This window comes from Lepidochelys kempii, chromosome 2, assembly GCF_965140285.1.
Source record: "Lepidochelys kempii isolate rLepKem1 chromosome 2, rLepKem1.hap1, whole genome shotgun sequence".
Classification (NCBI taxonomy): domain Eukaryota; kingdom Metazoa; phylum Chordata; order Testudines; family Cheloniidae; genus Lepidochelys; species Lepidochelys kempii.
The window spans coordinates 230,149,367-230,166,865 of NC_136381.1; the positions used below are offsets into that span (position 1 = coordinate 230,149,367).

Sequence of the window (17,499 nt, forward strand, 5' to 3'; positions counted from 1 at the left end):
CGGCAGGAGTAAGGCTGCAGTGCATATGTGTACACTGACATAATTAAGTTGACGTAAGCTGCCTTACCTTGACCCAACTATGTAGTGTAAACCAGGCCTGCGACAGGGAAGTCTGGTGAGTGGAGTCCAGCCTCCACCCATTATTGTAGCATGCAGCACCAAGTTATGCCTCCTCATCTGGACAAGGTAGCCGGGACCAGAACGAAAGACAGTCTTACACAATCTTTATATGGGCCTTATCCTCTTGCCTCAAAACAGGCAAAGGTCCCAGTGGCTCCAGTGAGTTTTGCATGCATCAGGATTGGATAAATAATTTATGAAGTGTTTTATGCTCTGAGTGAAAACTGCTGCAGTACCTAACTATAAGATTGTTATTTCCAGGAGTGGCACTGTAGTGGCAATAAGTGACATAAAAATGTTAGAGGATCCTAATAGTGAACTTCTGTGTAAGAGCATGAAAAGTTACCTGTAACTTCCTGGTGTGTTAACACATGTTGCTCCATTCTGGCAGCCGAGTGCTGTTCCGGCATAAATCTGGCATTCATTAACATCAACTGAACAGAACGGGCCCTGAGATGACATAGAAATCCATGGTATTTTCCAAATTACAGAGAATCAAAGTGGTTCATGGAGCCAAAATTTAACAGAAGTGTTTCAGAGGATATACAAAGCATAGGCTGCTATTACCACAGCTTCCCTTATAAAACACTATAACAAACTGCTATTGTTCTGTCTTGTTTCCATTACCCTACTTATCAGCCACACCAGGGTATAAAACCTTTTAGAAATGTATAGAAAGCATATGGATAACATAAACTGGAGTTCACCATCGTCTTTTAGGTTACTAATGGAGCCGGTTGGAAATTTTTCAACAACATATTTTTTCATTGAAAATACTGTTTTCTGAAACGTCTTGCGAAAAAAGCATCCATTTTGATAAAAATATCAACGCGATGGTTTTTCAGGTCTAGGGTGGACCCACCTTCTCTCAAGTGCAAATTTCCACAGCTCCATTTACACCAATTTATACTAGCAAATAATTTGTCCCATGGTTCTTTTATGGGCACTGTTGTGTGAGAGACAAATGTGTGAGAGCCTTATATAAACATAACAACTGATGAGTCGGATATTAAAGGAGCTGCATTGCTTTGGGCAACTGATATATCACCCTTAATCTTCAAAAGATGTGCTTTACTACAGACTAACATTGACACAGGAATATACAATAGCTAGGTTCATAGAAGGACCACAGAGTGTCTGTGGAGTTACAACAGAGTTACTTAAGATCTAGAAAAAAGAAAAGGAGTACTTGTGGCACCTTAGAGACTAACCAATTTATTTGAGCATAAGCTTTTGTGAGCTACAGCTCACTTCATCGGATGCATACTGTGGAAAGTGTAGAAGATCTTTTTATATACACACAAAGCATGAAAAAATACCTCCTCCCACCCCACTCGGGAGGTATTTTTTCATGCTTTGTGTGTATATAAAAAGATCTTCTACACTTTCCACAGTATGCATCCGAGGGAGGAGGTATTTTTTCATGCTTTGTGTGTATATAAAAAGATCTTCTACACTTTCCACAGTATGCATCCGATGAAGTGAGCTGTAGCTCACGAAAGCTTATGCTCAAATAAATTGGTTAGTCTTTAAGGTGCCACAAGTACTCCTTTTCTTTTTGCGAATACAGACTAACACGGCTGTTACTCTGAAACCTGTCATTAAGATCTAGAGCCTCCCATCCTTCTTCATATAGAGAATTACCTTAACTCTATGAATTGTCACATTATTTTTATGGGTGCTACTCAGTGAGAGTGAAGGAGGCAGAATTGGACCCTACTGATGACAATAATGACAATCATCTGTATTGGATGTCTTCAAATAGCCTGAAAGACTCACCTGCCAGTTACTGGGACAGAGACAAAAGAAGGCATCCAGCAGGCTTAGGCAGGTTCCAGAATTCTGACAGGGGTTGCTACTACACGCTTTCCTCAGGACAGTCTGAAACAATGAACGAGAAATCAGTTTACTTGCTAGCATGGTCTTTAAAAGAGTCTGCTTTTTTGTCAGATTTGTCTGCGAAAGGCTTAGCACACAATTGGCACTACGAAAATGTAACAACTAATAATGTAATTGTCTGTCTGTGATTGTGTTTCCCTGTAGAGGCTGGCTGCCGCCCACTGAGAGGGTAAAAGCTCGACAACAAGTGACAGTTAATAGAGAGTCTTCATTAGTTCTACTAGCAGAGGACCCATATTTCTAGAGCTAAAGGCCTCACTTTCATTCTTGATGCCACATGCATGGTTTATATGGCAACTGCATTACTCATACTGCAATTAATAACTAAAATTGATTTCTTTAATAGAAGCAAACACTCAGATTGAGTTCCCAAATCATGGCTTAGTCTTGGCAGATCATAAAAGGAGGAGATTTTTCCCCCCTAGAATCTAGTTGCCATTTTTCTAACTCTACAAAGATATTTTAATTAAAGAATGGGGAATCTGACAGAGTTTATTTTGAAAAGAAGGTATTTCAGCTCATCTATAAATCGTGACTTCATGTCTGTGTGCTCTTAATGAGAAAAGCAGCCCTGCGTGATGCATGGGAGGACAGAATCCATCTAGTTATTTTTATTCTTGCAGTCATCCTTCATTTTCTGCTTTTAATAAAACCTGCTAGGTTTGTTCCATAATTACTCACCTGTTCTACGTTTTGAAATCTGCCCTCAAGACTCACAATCTGCAACAGATATACAAAGACAAATGTGTTTGGGATTAAAGGGGTGCTGATATGTGTGTGTCCTGGGACTGACTGGTTGCACCTTTCAGTCAGGTACACACTGGTAGACCAAGGAAACATGGAGGGATTTTCACATATGGAAAAACAAAAAGGGAATTTTCAGAGAGGCATAAGGTGCCCAATATTCATTCAGTAGAATTTCATTATCTAAACCACTTATGTTCTTTTGAAAATCACAACCTAAATATGTATAAATTTGATTAAACAACTAAGGCCCCAGTCCTGGAGACTTATGCGTGTGTTTAACTTTAAGCATTTGAGTAGTTCAATAGGATTTTGCTGTTTAGAAATCTTTGCAGGATTAGGGGCCTCAAAGAGGATACAACTGTCTACAGCTATTTGAAGGGTATGAACACAAAGGAGGAAAAGGAATTGTTGGCGATCAGCCAAGGGGATATGATTAGAAGCAACAGACTGAAACTGAACCCAGTCAAATGAAGCATACATATCAGGATAATTTCAAATGGACTCCGGAATATTTTCCCCAAGGTAAATTGTGGAAACTCCATAACTGGAGTGATTTACAACTGAACTGAATAAAGGATTCCAGAATGCACTGTAGGGAAAACATCTGCATTCGCAGGAGATGGGAAAAATGACCTACGAGGCCTTTTCCATCTCTAGTTTCACTAGACACATGATTCAACATATGGAACGCTGACTCTGTGCAACACTTGTTGTATTAGATATATATGGCCCATTCCTACAGTCTTTGAGTGCACTGGGGTCTCTGCCTGAGTAGGACCTTCAGGATTAGGTACGCACAGATGCCGATGAGCCAAAAAGAAGAGCCATAGTTTCAGGATTTTATCTTGGTTCTTGGTTCGTGGGCGCTGGATCAGGCCCATACAAATTATTCTAATTTTTTTCCTAAGCCCATGCAATTCTCCGTGGAGGATTTGGGCCCATCACTGGTAACAGTCAGAGAAATCATGAAGATGTGATGATATGAGGAACTGAAAATCAGGAACTGAAAATGTGACATGAGGTGAGACTTACCTTGGAATTAATCAGAGTGATCTGGTTTGAAAAATTCTGAAGGACACCAGTGCTTCTTTTCACTTCTAGAATCTCATCTTTATTTTTCCTGATCTAAATTTTAAAAAAAGGTTAGTTCTAGTGTATTAGAAACCTATGTGAAACAATCATTTTGTCTTTTCAGTTGCTGAAGAAAGTTGGATCTTCTCAGTATTTTATGATAAAGTTCAGTGAGATAACAGAGTTACATAGTGTACGCAACTGCCTCTTAATTTTTTATATAGCTACATAATTTCTTTATGGGTCTGTAATAATTCATGATCATCTCATAATGATGTCAGCAATGCTAACAGTAATAAAACCATTGCCATACCTGAAACAGTTCCTGTGGTAAATTTTGCGAGCATGTACATTTAAATTAAACTGTAATTGTGCAAGCAAAAAGGTGAACATTTAATAAGAATAAGTAAGTATACCACCTGACTAAAAAGCTCTGCGAGGTCATCTTCATTAATTTTTATTTTTCCCTGTGATCCGGTTCTAAACTCAATATTTTTGGCAGCGCCTGTATGAAATACTAAATTCCCCCTTTCTGAGGTCATGCGAGGCCTGTTGTATCAAAGAAGAGAAGATGGCATTTAGCTACATATCTGCCAAAGACTTTGTAAAGAAATTTATTTGAGCCATTCCCATTCCTGGTATTTAAAACCACACCATGTGAACAGATCTATTTGTAAGTGACACCAACAATGGTACTTACTGTTCATCAGAAATGCTTCTTTTCTGCCTCTTTTTTTCATAATATTTGGATTCACAGCTTAATCCAGAAAGTATTAATAAGGCAGCCAGAAGCCAAGGGACAGAAGCTGACCAAAGCATTGCTTGCTGCCAGCCTTCCTGGGACGTGTGGCAAGTTAGACTGAAACCGCCAGTGTCGAATGTTAGTTTTGAGAGCTTAACAGGTGCACTTTGCTCTTGCAAGATCCTCAGTATGCTCGCAGTAGTGCCCACTCTGCTTATTTGCCCCAGAGTGGGTGAGCCATAACTGAATTAATACACCTAAGTACTGAAAATATATAAATGACCTAAAAATGAAATGGACTTTTTCCCTTTTTTTAAAAAAACTTTGACATTTTCCTATTCTTTTTTTAAAAAAAAAAAATAGAAAAACTCAAGTGATAAAAACAATCTCCCTTGATTTAATCATTATCTCTTTGACCTTTGCAACAATGAAACACAACTGAAGTCTCTTGAAATATGTAGCTGACTAGGCAAAAGAAACATCACAGCACTACTGCATGTTTCACTGCAAGTTTCAGGATCTTGGCATCAATAAAAATCCCAGGTGATTGCCGGTATGGAATGTCACAGTCACATTGGTCACCAAATGACTATTTTCATAAAAGGAGAAGTTTCCAACCCTTCCTAAAATAATTAATTGGAGAAATGACAGGAGTGCTCTGATAGCAATACACAGAATCAAACTGAACACCAACAACAAAATATGTATTTTACCCAAATATGGTTGTTTTAAGTTGACTTGTGACTGAATCAACAGATACTAACTAGATGGTTGCACTTGTTTTTTTGCACACAGCAGAGGCTTCTTGCTTTCTTCCAATCTCTCTCCTCCCCACCCCCACCAGCTCCCTAGCCACCTTCCTATGCCCCTCTGCTTCAGAGCTTCCCAGAAACTCTCCCCTTCATGCCAGGGGCTCTGTGAGTCCCCCATTCCTCCCTCTTCCCCCAGATAAGGATCCCATATTCTCACCCCCATGCCAGAAGCTCTGTGTGCTCCTCCTCATCTCTCTCTGACATGCCAAGGGCTTTGGGTTCCCTTGCCCCTTTCCCCATATTATTTCCCCCCATTTTCCTCCATCAAGGGGCCCTGTGTGCCTCTCATTGTCCTCTATTCCTCCTATACCCCTTGGCCCCCATACCATAGTTGCCCATTCTCCCAGCTGCCAGGGATTCTGTAGGCACTCCCATTCTGCCCCCCTCACCCCGCATGCCAGGGTCTCTGTGCGAGTCCCCTCCCCACACAATTCTTATTTCTTTTCTCTTGCTTGCAGAATCAGATACAAGAGGCTCCCTCTGCTCTCCATCTTCTCCCTATCAGTTTTCACCAAAAGCAAAAGGGTTCTGCTCATCGATGACTGGAACATTCCTTGAAATTTTGGAACTGATCGTAGGTGGTGTTCTAATGTTATTGCATTAGAGACAGATAGGTAAATGCTACTGCATTAAGTGTAGCACTTCACTTTGCCCATCCAACTAACGTTTCTGAGGACACATTAAATAAACAGACCCTCAGAATGAATTTATACAGTGCCTAACACTTTTCAACAATATTTTCTCTGGTTTTCCCCCTCACCTTTCCTCGTGGTTGAATATGTAACTATTAATTTTGCTTCTGTGCCTACAAACATTAAAAATAGTTTTTAAGAACCCATAGTATAAAATCCATAGGGTGCAAACGACAACAAATCTAAAAACATTTGGGTTGCTTCAATAGTTTTAAGCACGGATGACACTGCATCAAAATCAATGAAAGGATTCAAAGGGAGGCTCTACTCACAGAAGTGACTCTGTAAAAAATGGCATGGAGGCGGCACCATGGTCATTGTCTCTTGCAGAACAAATGGGCCTAGGGTACAGGTATAAATGGCGGGGGTGGCACCCCAGCTGGTGTCACTTGTCATTCACCTCAAGGGAGTTATGACAGCTAACATCAGCTGAAGATCTGCCCCCATTAATATTTTTTATTTTTTCCCCTCCCTTTTGGATCTGAAACCACATCTTGGAATAGAAGAGTCAAAATGTGTTTCGGCTGCCTCTGCGTATTCACCAGTAATAAAGATTCTGCAGGCCAAATTCTTCATTCAGTTATCCCTGAGCAGCCCCTTTGGAAACAACAGGGCAGGAAGAGTTATTATGTGTCTCTGAAACTAGGGGAGGTCCCCATTTTCAGTACCTGTCCTGGTGTCTGTCTCACTTCTGCTAACAAAGGTGTTTTTGTCCCTGGTGTTTTAGCCCCTGTAGACTGGGAGGTACTGGTTATCTGAGCCAGTGAAATTCATAGCAGGCTGGTTCAATGCATGTGTGCTGCAAGGGCTTTCCTTCACCAGGTCTGTCATATGCGGACACCCTACTTATAATCCAGACCTTCCACATAGCTCCACAAAATCCTAGATGTCCTCTGTTCAGTCCTTTAGAATACTGGATGCACATTATCTATTTCTGCTGGTTTAAGAATACATGTCATTGAACCATATAAACTCGGTAAGTTTATGGAGGAGATGGTATGATGGGATAACATGGTTTTGGTAATTAAATATTCATGGGAAATAGGCCTAATTGCCTGTGATGGGATGTTAGATGGGGTGGGATCTGAGTTACCCAGGAAAGAATTTTCTGTAGTATCTGGCTGGTGAATTTTGCCCATATGCTCAGGGTTTAGCTGATCATGATATTTGGGGTCGGGAAGGAATTTTCCTCCAGGGCAGATTGGAAGAGGTTTTTCGCCTTCCTCTGTAGCATGGGGTATGGTCACTTGCTGGAGGATTCTCTGCTTCTTGAAGTCTTTAAACCACGATTTGAGGACTTCAATAGCTCAGACATAGGTGATAGGTTTTTCGCAGGAGTGGGTGGGTGAAATTCTGTGGCCTGAGTTGTGCAGAAGGTCAGACTAGATGATCATAATGCTCCCTTCTGACCTTAGTATTTATAAACCAACCCTCTCCCACTAACATAGTGAAATGCAAAGGGTGGCAGAGAAGGTGTCGCTTGTCTAAAGAGGGAGAAGTGAGCCCCCTTTTCTTTTTCACCCTCTAATGCACATGTCCCAGGACTTAGAAGGCGGCCGGACAGAAGGAAGAGTGAATTTGACTACATAGTGACAACATAATGGAAAGGGCCTCCTGGTCATCTAGTCCAAACCTCTGCATAGAGCAGGATTTTCCTCTTCATTAGACCTTCAAGATTTTATCTAGACATCTCAAGTACCTCTAGTGAATGTGCCTCTTGCCTGCCAAATTTGGAAAATGACAAACAGGAACATTTGGGAAAGGAAAAATAGGCCCCACACCTCTTAATTTTATTGAATTACATTGGACAGGGAGATACTTTTTGAAGTGGAAAAGCAGTATATCTCTGGCTAAAGAATAGGGACTGTTCATTATAAATAGAGACAAGTTGGCATCTGTACTTCCTCCCTAGGCGGATCATTCCATTACCTCATTGACATCATAGTTGAGAAGATTGTTCCAGGACTTGGCAATAGGACATGGAGCATTTTGTCTCTAGGATTCTGCTGAAATTCTGAAAGTTACCACCATTTTATGATTCTACCATGGTTTACATGAAAAGAAATGGTGGGCTCCATCTACTTATGGATACGTGCCCCGAGCACAAACCTGCCATCATAGCCGGCACTTGTTTGGACTCAGAAAGGTGCCAAGGATTCAATCTACATTAAGATTGAATTACCAGATCATCTTGAAAGACAACCCATCCAGGTCAGAATGGAGTGAGTAGCACTGCTGTACTTATTCAGTGAGTAAATGGAGGATTTCTCTTCACAAACCTGTTAGTCTGGGGCCTTTCCCCAACACTGTGTTCAGTTAATTTTTAATGAAAAGATATATAATCCACTATATATATAAGATATATAATCCATATAAACACTAGCGGTGTGTATATATATATATATATATATATACACACCGCTAGTGTTTCACCTATATTTTTCCTTTTTTCAAGCCATTATTTGTTATTTTGCAGTTTAACATCTGGGGAAAAATCCTTTAGTCTCCTTGATGTTGCTTCCCAAATATTTGCAAACAGTTACAGCTCTGCTCTGTTGACTTTTCTCCAGGTAGTACGGATTCATTTCCTTTAACCTCTCAACAAGGGTCATGCCTTCTAACCCTTTTATCTTCTCTGCCCTAGATTCTCTCAAGCAATCTCCTTTTTATAACATGGTGCTGAAACTATATTCCAATATTCAAAAATGGCCACACCAAGGTCATATGGAGAGGTATTACTATTAATATGGTAGAATTATACAAATTACTCCTGTCAATGGTTTATACACCCCCTGAGATACCTAGACCTTTTGCTCTCAATTTTTTCATACTGTGGCCTCATGTTACAAAAGAAAAAAGTTTACAGACCCCTCTCCTGATATAGCCATAAAGAAAGGGAGGGTGGTCATGACCCCAAGATTGAGAACACATGACTCAGAAGTTAGTCTGAAACCCAAGAACTACCAACAAACCTGTAATGCACCCTATGCAAAATATAGAATTTTTTATTTGTGGAACAGGTGAGTTTTGCCTTCTACTGGTTCCCCTGCCCCTCTGTCACCCAGAAGAGATCCATGACCATCTCCTTCCTTACCTTTAGATGTCTCTTTGGAGGGTGTTGTGGCCTGCAGGGTGGCTAGCTGGCTCCACTCCTCTAACTACCCTTTATGAACCTCTCTTGTTTTTCAGGATGTTGGGCTCCGGCTTAAAAATGGATTCTGTTGTCACTGGTTCTAATAACAGCAGAGAAATTAAAGTAACTGGTCAGGAATTCCAGGCTGTTACTTTTGACAGATTAATAATGCATTTGTTTTTATGCAATTAAACATCTTAGATGGGCTTCAGGGATTTTCATTTACTGAAACACTTACATTACCTCCACTCATTCCTGTAGGATGGAATTCCCTGGATGTACACCATGTATTCCTGCTGACTTAACTATTTAGAGTGAGATCCTGACCTTGGGTTTTTCAGGCTCTTTTTTAATTTAATTTTAGAGCTCACTTGTTCATGTTCACCCAAGTAATCCATTCTATTCAGTTTCCTGTTTCTCATTTTCCATTTTATCACCAGTTGAGGGAGGGTGAGTAGTAATTTAGCAGTCTTGGAGTCCATGACTATGTAATCTCACTCCTAATTTAGCTGTAGTACTGTATCATCTCTAGCTTTTCTCTTTCCTTGGATACATTTATGAAACTCATTAACTTTTCTGTCTTTAATTTAAAGAGTTACATTTTGTTTTTTCCTCTTCCTGGTATTTCTTTCTGGATTTACTGGTATCCCCCATTTTGTTGATTCCTATTTCCACTTCCTCTTTAATTCCTTTCTTCAAATCAGGTTTATGATTTGTCTTCTTTTCAGTCACACAGGCCTTCCCCCACCTGCCCTGCTGTACTTAATCCCTATTTCTAACATATTGGAATTATTTTCTCATAGGCCTCAGTTGGTCTTACAAACTTCTATTTTTCATATTCAATCTTCTGTGATAACACCCCTAGAGTTCCAAATGGACGCATCCTCCCACCTCTTTCTTAATTTCCCAGTTTGTTTATTGAAAGGATTCAGTCTGATCAGTAGACTGTAAGATCTTTGGGACAGGGGCCATCTTTTTATTATGTGTTTGTAAAATGACTAACATGTCTCAGACTCCTAGGTGCTATCACAACTAATAAACAGTAGTGTGTGCTGAAGTGTGTAAGCAATATGAGTACATAGCATAAATGCCCCACATGTTTTACTATAGGTATATTCATATTTCTTTACTGAAGTTTATTATAAATTAAATAGGACTTAATATATTTTTAAATACAGTACAAATACTTGAAATACTCAAACATAATGAGCACACTCAGATTTTTGAGATTCTTATGCACTAATCATATGTATGTGTTTTATTTCCAAACTCCATACTGTATCTTAGGTTAAGAATATCTTGCAATTGCATCAATCCCATGCATAGGCCAAAACATAAAACACAGAAAATATTTTCACTTTCTTTTGGTGAACAGGCTCTGACTCAAGAATGTGATTTAAGGTGCATTTTTCTGTTTAAAAATGGACAAGGTCCTAAGTGTGAGAAAACATTAGGGATGTGTTTACTACAAGCCTTGTGAAATTGATGCATTGGTTCAGTACTGCTATAGTTGCCCTGTTGCACTATGGGTGTGATAGCACCATGAAAGTCCATGGAAAGATTTCCCTTGTCTTAAATGGGGTTGGATCAGGCCCTTTATGAGCAACTAACCTGTAACTACACACAAACATCTCACTCTTCTGCATTATTATTATTCTGTAAGGAACTATATTCTTCCTTCTACACATTTTGTGTGTATTACAAGGAGCTATTGATGTATTCCTGGAGAAAGAGGAGTGTCTGCACAAGATGCAGTGAATAGTATGCTCATTCATATTATTTCTGTTATTTACATATTTCATCAAGATAATTGTTATGGTTCAAGGTTAGCTGTCCCTTTGACCCCTCACTCAGTCTCTGTGGGCATCCTTCCAAGTGAGGCCTTGTGCTTTCACTTCTCTCAGGGTGGAAGACACCTGTCTTACAGTCTCCAGGCTACTACAGCACCTCAACTGCCGTCACTCAGCAGGCTTTGCTGCCTTCAGCCACCTGCACAGATTCCCTTTGGTGCTATGACTGCTAGGTAATACAAAGAATCAGAACAGCTTCTTCCTACAAAGTATTTAAACAGGAACATAACAGCGAAAAGGGTTAAAACAACAGAAGACCTACATGCATAGCCATCTTACCCAAGACTTAGCAGACACTCCAATTCTCATTCTGGGGTGGGGTGGAGAGACAATCAGCACCTCTCCAACCTCTGTGTCTCTGCCTCCCTTAAGCTTCAGGGACAGTCTTTTTTTAAACAGGGCAGGTTCTTGGTGTCCATATACTGCCCCTTCCTTCCCCCCTTTGCCAAATTCATCTGGTGGGAACACCAGGGGGTGGAGGTAGACTATCAAAGAGAACAGTCCAGTCATTGTCTCGTAAGTGTTGATAGATGGCTGGCTATCTGAAGTCTCTGTATTCCTTTTCCTGAGACATGCAAATAAGTCCATTACACCATGACAGACCCTCCCCCATGACAATCAAATAAACAGGGGTACATATATTTATCAAAAGAATGCAAGTATTTTAGACTGCTTAAGTTTCACAATTCGCTATTTAGTTACTTCATGTACTCTGGGTATATCAGTTACCTATTCAAACTAGATATTAACTGGGGAAACAAAGTTTAAGTGAAAATTTTAACCCTGCTAAATCCGTGTTTGCAAGGGTGGAAATGATGGCAGCATTTGGTGCAGGAACTGCAATTCATTTTAAGCTTCATTCCTACCCCTTTGTACTCCACTATTATTTCCCCTAGATTCCTTGCCTGTGCGGTTTTACTTGATCGACAGTTTGTCTGAGACTGCCCAATAGTGCAGGATGCACCTTCACAAAACACAGAAAATGAAATCTTTATTGATTTAAGCATATTCTTTCAAGACTGTGCACAAAACCCACAAAGCACTTAAGTGGTTTCAAGTATCTGTGAAGCAAGATATATTAGACTTGTAATGGGTTTTGACTTTAAACAAATTTGAAATGGAAATGGAAGTGAATATAATATAAAGGTGGCCAATTTACCCAAATATTTAACAGCTGTTTGCACATCTAACAATATTGTGAGCTACAGAGAAATCAGAGGATGAATAGGGGATGAATAGCTCACAATTGAGATATTGTAACAATTTATCATGTGTTTATTTGTTTCAGTCATTTGTTGCTGTCACTGAAACTACAGGACTTGATATGATCCTGAACCAACAGCAGATCCAAATATCTCCAAGTTTTGGAAAAATCCGCATCGGGATTCAAAATTCTCTTCAGAGAACACAATGGTTACATTCATTAGTCACTTTTAAATATGTGCTAGATAAATAGTTTATCTGCAGTATTACCTTTCTTTATAATAAGCAGAGAGAAATCCTTGACTACTACAAATTACATAAATTTGTTTAGATAACTAAGATATTATCTAAGGCAATTGGCAAGTTTTTCAAGTGTAGTTCTACACTGAAAAGTGACTCAGTAAAGATTACACAACCTTCCTCAGTGTATCTGCTCCCTGTGTATATTCAGTCATACCTTCTGACTTAAGTTATGTGAACTGTGTTCATAGGTGCTGGAACTAAGCACCCCCTGGCTTGAAGTGGTTTCCATTATAGACAGGATTTACAGTTTGGTTCAGTGGCTCTCAGCACCCCCACTATAAAGACTGTTTCAGCGCCATTGACTGTGTTTTACTCATTTTATCGCTGCAGAGCAAAAATGCTGAGACAGTGAGAACTGGAGTCTGTTCTTCTTGTGCATTACCCATAAAAGCAGTCTTCCAAGTTCTAATCACTTACCCTTATACCATCCCTTGGGAGGCAATGGAATTTTACAGGTATCAGAGGACATCATGCGGAGATAACAGGGCTGCACATTAGTGGGCAAGCTGTGGGCCTAATCTGGCCTATACACCATGTATTACTGGGAATGCTGAAAAAGAAAAAAAAAGGAAATAGCACTACCATCAATGGGATTATACAGGTGCAGCTCAATGGAGCTCAGTAATAATGCACTAAATGGAACAGGAAATCCAGTCCACTCAATCTAGTTGCATTGATTCTACAGGTCTAAGAGGAGTAAAACAGTAAAAATGTGTTTTTGACACTGAAATCTGTGTAGTCAAAGTAATATCTGCTAAAAGAACAGATCTGTTGGGTAAAGAGCCACCATTTTTACATAATCACTTTTCTGAGTAAAACTGCATTTTAAAGATGACTTTTACTAGGCACAGATTGTGTGGGCATGTAACAATTTTGAGTGCATTAAGACAACTTAAAATAGAGTTTCATTATGTGTACAAACATATGAATAGCTGCTGTGTATGCACAGTTTATCTTAGACATTAAAACAATTTTTAAAAAATCTTAAATAACAGAAATTCTCTTTCTGAACTGCTTACTCAAATTTGACTTTAATGCCATGCTGCTTTTGAGTTATACATTCTCTATTTGATCCACACCTATAACTTTCATAGATAAGATAGCACCATTTATTCCTAAATATCAGTCTCGCAGTGCCCAAACTTTGCAGCATGAATGACCACTTTGGCAGCTTACCATAACACATTCCACTTTGTATTATTAAATTACGCCATTTAAAAAAATAAATTAAAAATACATCTATATTTGCTTGTACTCATATAGATCGCTCGAAAGAGGAACAAAGATTCCCTTTACTTTGAGTCCACTAGCAGTAAAAACCTATTGCTGATTAACTTTGTCTTCACTGTACGATTACAGGGCAGTTACTGATCCTGTTGACAAATACATTTCTAACGCACCCTATCAACACAATTTGTAGGGCTGATGATAAAACTATGGGTCAAAATAAATTCTGCTCAAAATAGGACTTAAACTCCTTGCCCTATAGTAGATTATCCAGGAGAACATCGTACGGTCCTTCTGCTACTCAAGGGGTGTCCAAACTGTGGCTCTGTTACCATTAAAGTGTGGCATGCGGAGCCCCCCATGTCCCTCCCATTCTCCACCTACCAGACTGGGAGGCAGCTCAGGATCTCTGCCTTGGTGGTGTGATAGAGACTTCTGCCCAGTGGGAAGTGGGGTCTTGGGGCTTCTGCCCTGCATGGAGGAATGTCTTGGGGCTTCTGCCCAGTGGGGATGGGGATCTTGGGGCTTCAGCAGAAGCAGGGCTGAAGCCCTCCAACCTCCGGCTCCTGGCAGGTGTTCCCCAGCTCTTGAACTTCTGAAGATTGTTGTATGTGGCTCGGAGGTCCAGTAAGTTTGGCAACTCCTATGCTACTCAATTAGTGCAACAGACCAAGTAAAGAAATGGATCTAGGTTTCATCCTCACCTAAGAGGAGAGTTCAGCAGCCAGGGCTTTTCACAAGAATGTCCTGCCCCTGCCCTCAGACAGTATGTCTACACTGCAACGTAAGCCCAGGGTTAGTGAGACTCGAGGCAGCTGACCCATGTTGGAGAACCTGGGGCACTGATGGTTAACCCTACATTAAGAATTTTCTAACCCAGACTCAAACCTGTGGCTCTGTCATCCACATCACAGCAGCACGCAGACCCGAGCCAAACCAAACATATCTCGGACACCCTAGCCCCCACCTGAAATGTGGCCGCTATAGCCCTTTGATTGTGGTGCACCGTGAAAAAACTTTACTCCCTGTGATGGGTTGGGTCACAGAAACCCCCTTGGGACTGCCACCTGATGTGCTGAGACGACCTCTGAGCCTGTTTTCCCTGGCAGCTTCGGACTTCAGTTCCTTGCCTGATTGTGCCAGACACACTAGCCTGCTGCAAACACAGACCCAGGTCTGAATTACGTCCCCCAAAAGCTGCAGACTTAACTGAAAACAGCTTGAGAAGTGCTCCTGTCTCCAGCACCCAGATACCCAGTTCCCAAAGGGATCCAAACTCCAAATACATCCATTTTCCTCGGTATAAGGCTTATACAGGGTAAACTCATAAATTGTCCACCCTCTATAACACTGATAGAGAGATACACACAGCTGTTTGCTCCCCCAGGAATTACTTGCCTACTCTGGGTCAATTAATAAGCAAAAGTGATTTTATTAAGTATAAAAAGTAGGATTTAAGTGCTTTCAAGTAATAACAGACAGAACAAAGTAAATTGCCAAGCAAAATAAAACAAAAATACGCAAGTCTAAGCCTAATACAGTAGGAGACTAAATGCAGGTAAATCTCACCCTCAAAAATGTTCCAATAAGCTTCTTTGACTGTCTAGACACGTTCCTAGTCTGGGTCCAGCGATCACTCACACCCCCATAGTTACTGTCCTTTGTTCCAGTTTCTTTCAGGCATCTCTTTGGGGTGGAGAGGCTATCTTTTGAGCCACCTGAAGACCAAATGGAGGGGTTTCCAGGGCCTCTTATATTCTCTCTCTTGTGGGCGGAAACCCCTTTGTTCTCCGGTGCAAAATCACAACAACAAGATGGAGTCTGTAGCCACCTGAGCAAGTCCCGTGTCGATGGATGATTCAGCTTTTTGCAGGCCGATGCCATTGTTTACATGTTAGTTTGAATGTTCCCAGGAAAGCTCAGATGTGGATTGGCGTATCCCAAAGTCCATTGTCAATTAAGTGTTTCTTGATTGGGCACTTACCAAGTATAGTCCTTTCTCAAGAAGCTGACCAAATGCTTTACTGAGGCTATTTAGAATCAAACAAGTACATAGCCAATATTCATAACTTCAAATACAAAAATGATACACACATACAGACAGCATAATCATAACCAGCAAACTACAACCTTTCCATAGACACCCCACTTGGCCTCCTCTGTACAAGACCTGGTGCAACCGTAGGACCCTTGTTGCCACAATGATCTATACGGTCACAGTTCCTGTCAATAACGTCACACTGCACATGACAGGAAGTTTGAACAGCCTGCCGAGCAACATGGTGAAGGCAGGCTTTTTCAAGGATTTCTCTTGCTTGCGCTTTCACTCCTTTGTCCGGAAACGGGCAGAGCTTCCATGGGGTGTTGGTGGACATTTCAGCAGCCTTTTCTGGCCCACCACACACACCTGACAGAGCTTATGACGGAACAAGAGGATTACCACCACCACCACCACCCAGGCATGCTGACTCACGCTGGCTGATGAAATCATTACTCCAGTATAGCTGCGGATGCTCCCTACGTAGACTGGTGCTTCTGGTGCAGGGTCACAAGCACAGACTGGTGGGATCATATGGCCATGCAGACCAGGGATGACCAGCAGTGGGTCCAGAACTTAAGCATGAAGAAAGCTACATCTCTGGAGCTTTATGAGCAGCTTGCCCTGACCCTCCAGCATAAAGACACACGCATGAGGCCACCTTTGCTGGTCCAGAAGGGGGTTGCTATAGCTGTCTGGAAGTTGGCTACCCTAGACTGCTACAGGTCCAGTGCCACCAGTTTGCTGTAGGAAAGTCAACTGTGGATAAAGTGGTTGCAGAGATTTCTGAGGCAGATGTTTACCCCAAGGGGGCAGACATAAAAGCGTTAACTACTGGAGAATGGGGTTTCCTAACTGCGCCGCGGCCACTGATGGGACTGATGTCCCTATAGTTTGTCCTCCTCAAAGAGCACATAAGTACCTAAACTGCAAAGGGTACTATTCCATTATTATGCAGGCCCTCATAGACCAGAGGTGAGTTTATGAATGTTGACGTGGGCTGCACGGGGAGAGTTCATGATGGTAGGGATTTTCACTGATTGGGAGTCTACATTAATGGACAGGCTGGGAGACTATTCCCACCAAATAACAATGTCACAAATGGAATTACTGTCAACACAATTATTCAGGGGACCCTGCACACTCCCTTTTGTCTTGGCTTATGAAACCATTCCCTGATGTCAGAGGCCCTGGTAAAAGGTTTAATTACACACTCAGCAGGAGGAAAATAGTTGTTGAATGTACTGTTTCCCAGCGGCCCCCTCTGCTGCTAATTTCCTGTTTTTGCTTGTTGCTCCTCAGCTGGGCTCCCTCCCTCAGTCAGTGGGTTACTTAACCACCTGATTCCCCTCAGCTGTGATCTGTTGGGTTAATTAGACTCCTTCTCAGACTGCATTAACCCTTTCAGGGCAAGTGCAATATGAATGCCCGATCACAAAGGGGGCTTGATTGTCATATTCACCAAGTACACTGCATGGTAACTTACGAAATAGGGGAGAGGGGGAAGATTAACAGTATGGAAGTGAAGAAGTGTGGATTGCTGTACCTAAGTGTACAGAGGAATAGAGTTTGCTTACTAATACCTAATTGGTCTTGATCATGTGTTTACCTTTATTATTTTAAATACTGATTGTAAGATGAGATGCAGTGATAGCAATAAAC

The 17,499-nt window shown here is 41.1% G+C and overlaps 1 protein-coding gene across 5 annotated transcripts in view; it reads right to left on the reverse strand.

The window, feature by feature from the left end:
- CUBN (cubilin) overlaps nt 1-4,679 on the reverse strand; it is a 226,786-nt gene extending 222,107 nt beyond the window's left edge. For 4 of the 5 annotated variants that reach the window (XR_012157573.2, XR_013635417.1, XM_073334126.2 and 1 more), the window contains exons 1-6: nt 4,538-4,679; nt 4,257-4,386; nt 3,799-3,891; nt 2,701-2,739; nt 1,900-2,001; nt 467-570 (exon numbers count right to left, since the gene is read on the reverse strand). Coding sequence is in view for 3 of the 5 variants with exons in the window: in XM_073334126.2 (XP_073190227.2) it covers nt 467-570; nt 1,900-2,001; nt 2,701-2,739; nt 3,799-3,891; nt 4,257-4,386; nt 4,538-4,656 (587 nt within the window). In the remaining 2 variants the exon portion in view is untranslated. The remainder of the gene's footprint in view (nt 1-466; nt 571-1,899; nt 2,002-2,700; nt 2,740-3,798; nt 3,892-4,256; nt 4,387-4,537) is intronic. The other variant, XM_073334127.2, reaches the window with a different exon arrangement.
- Nucleotides 4,680-17,499: the final 12,820 nt, after the last annotated feature.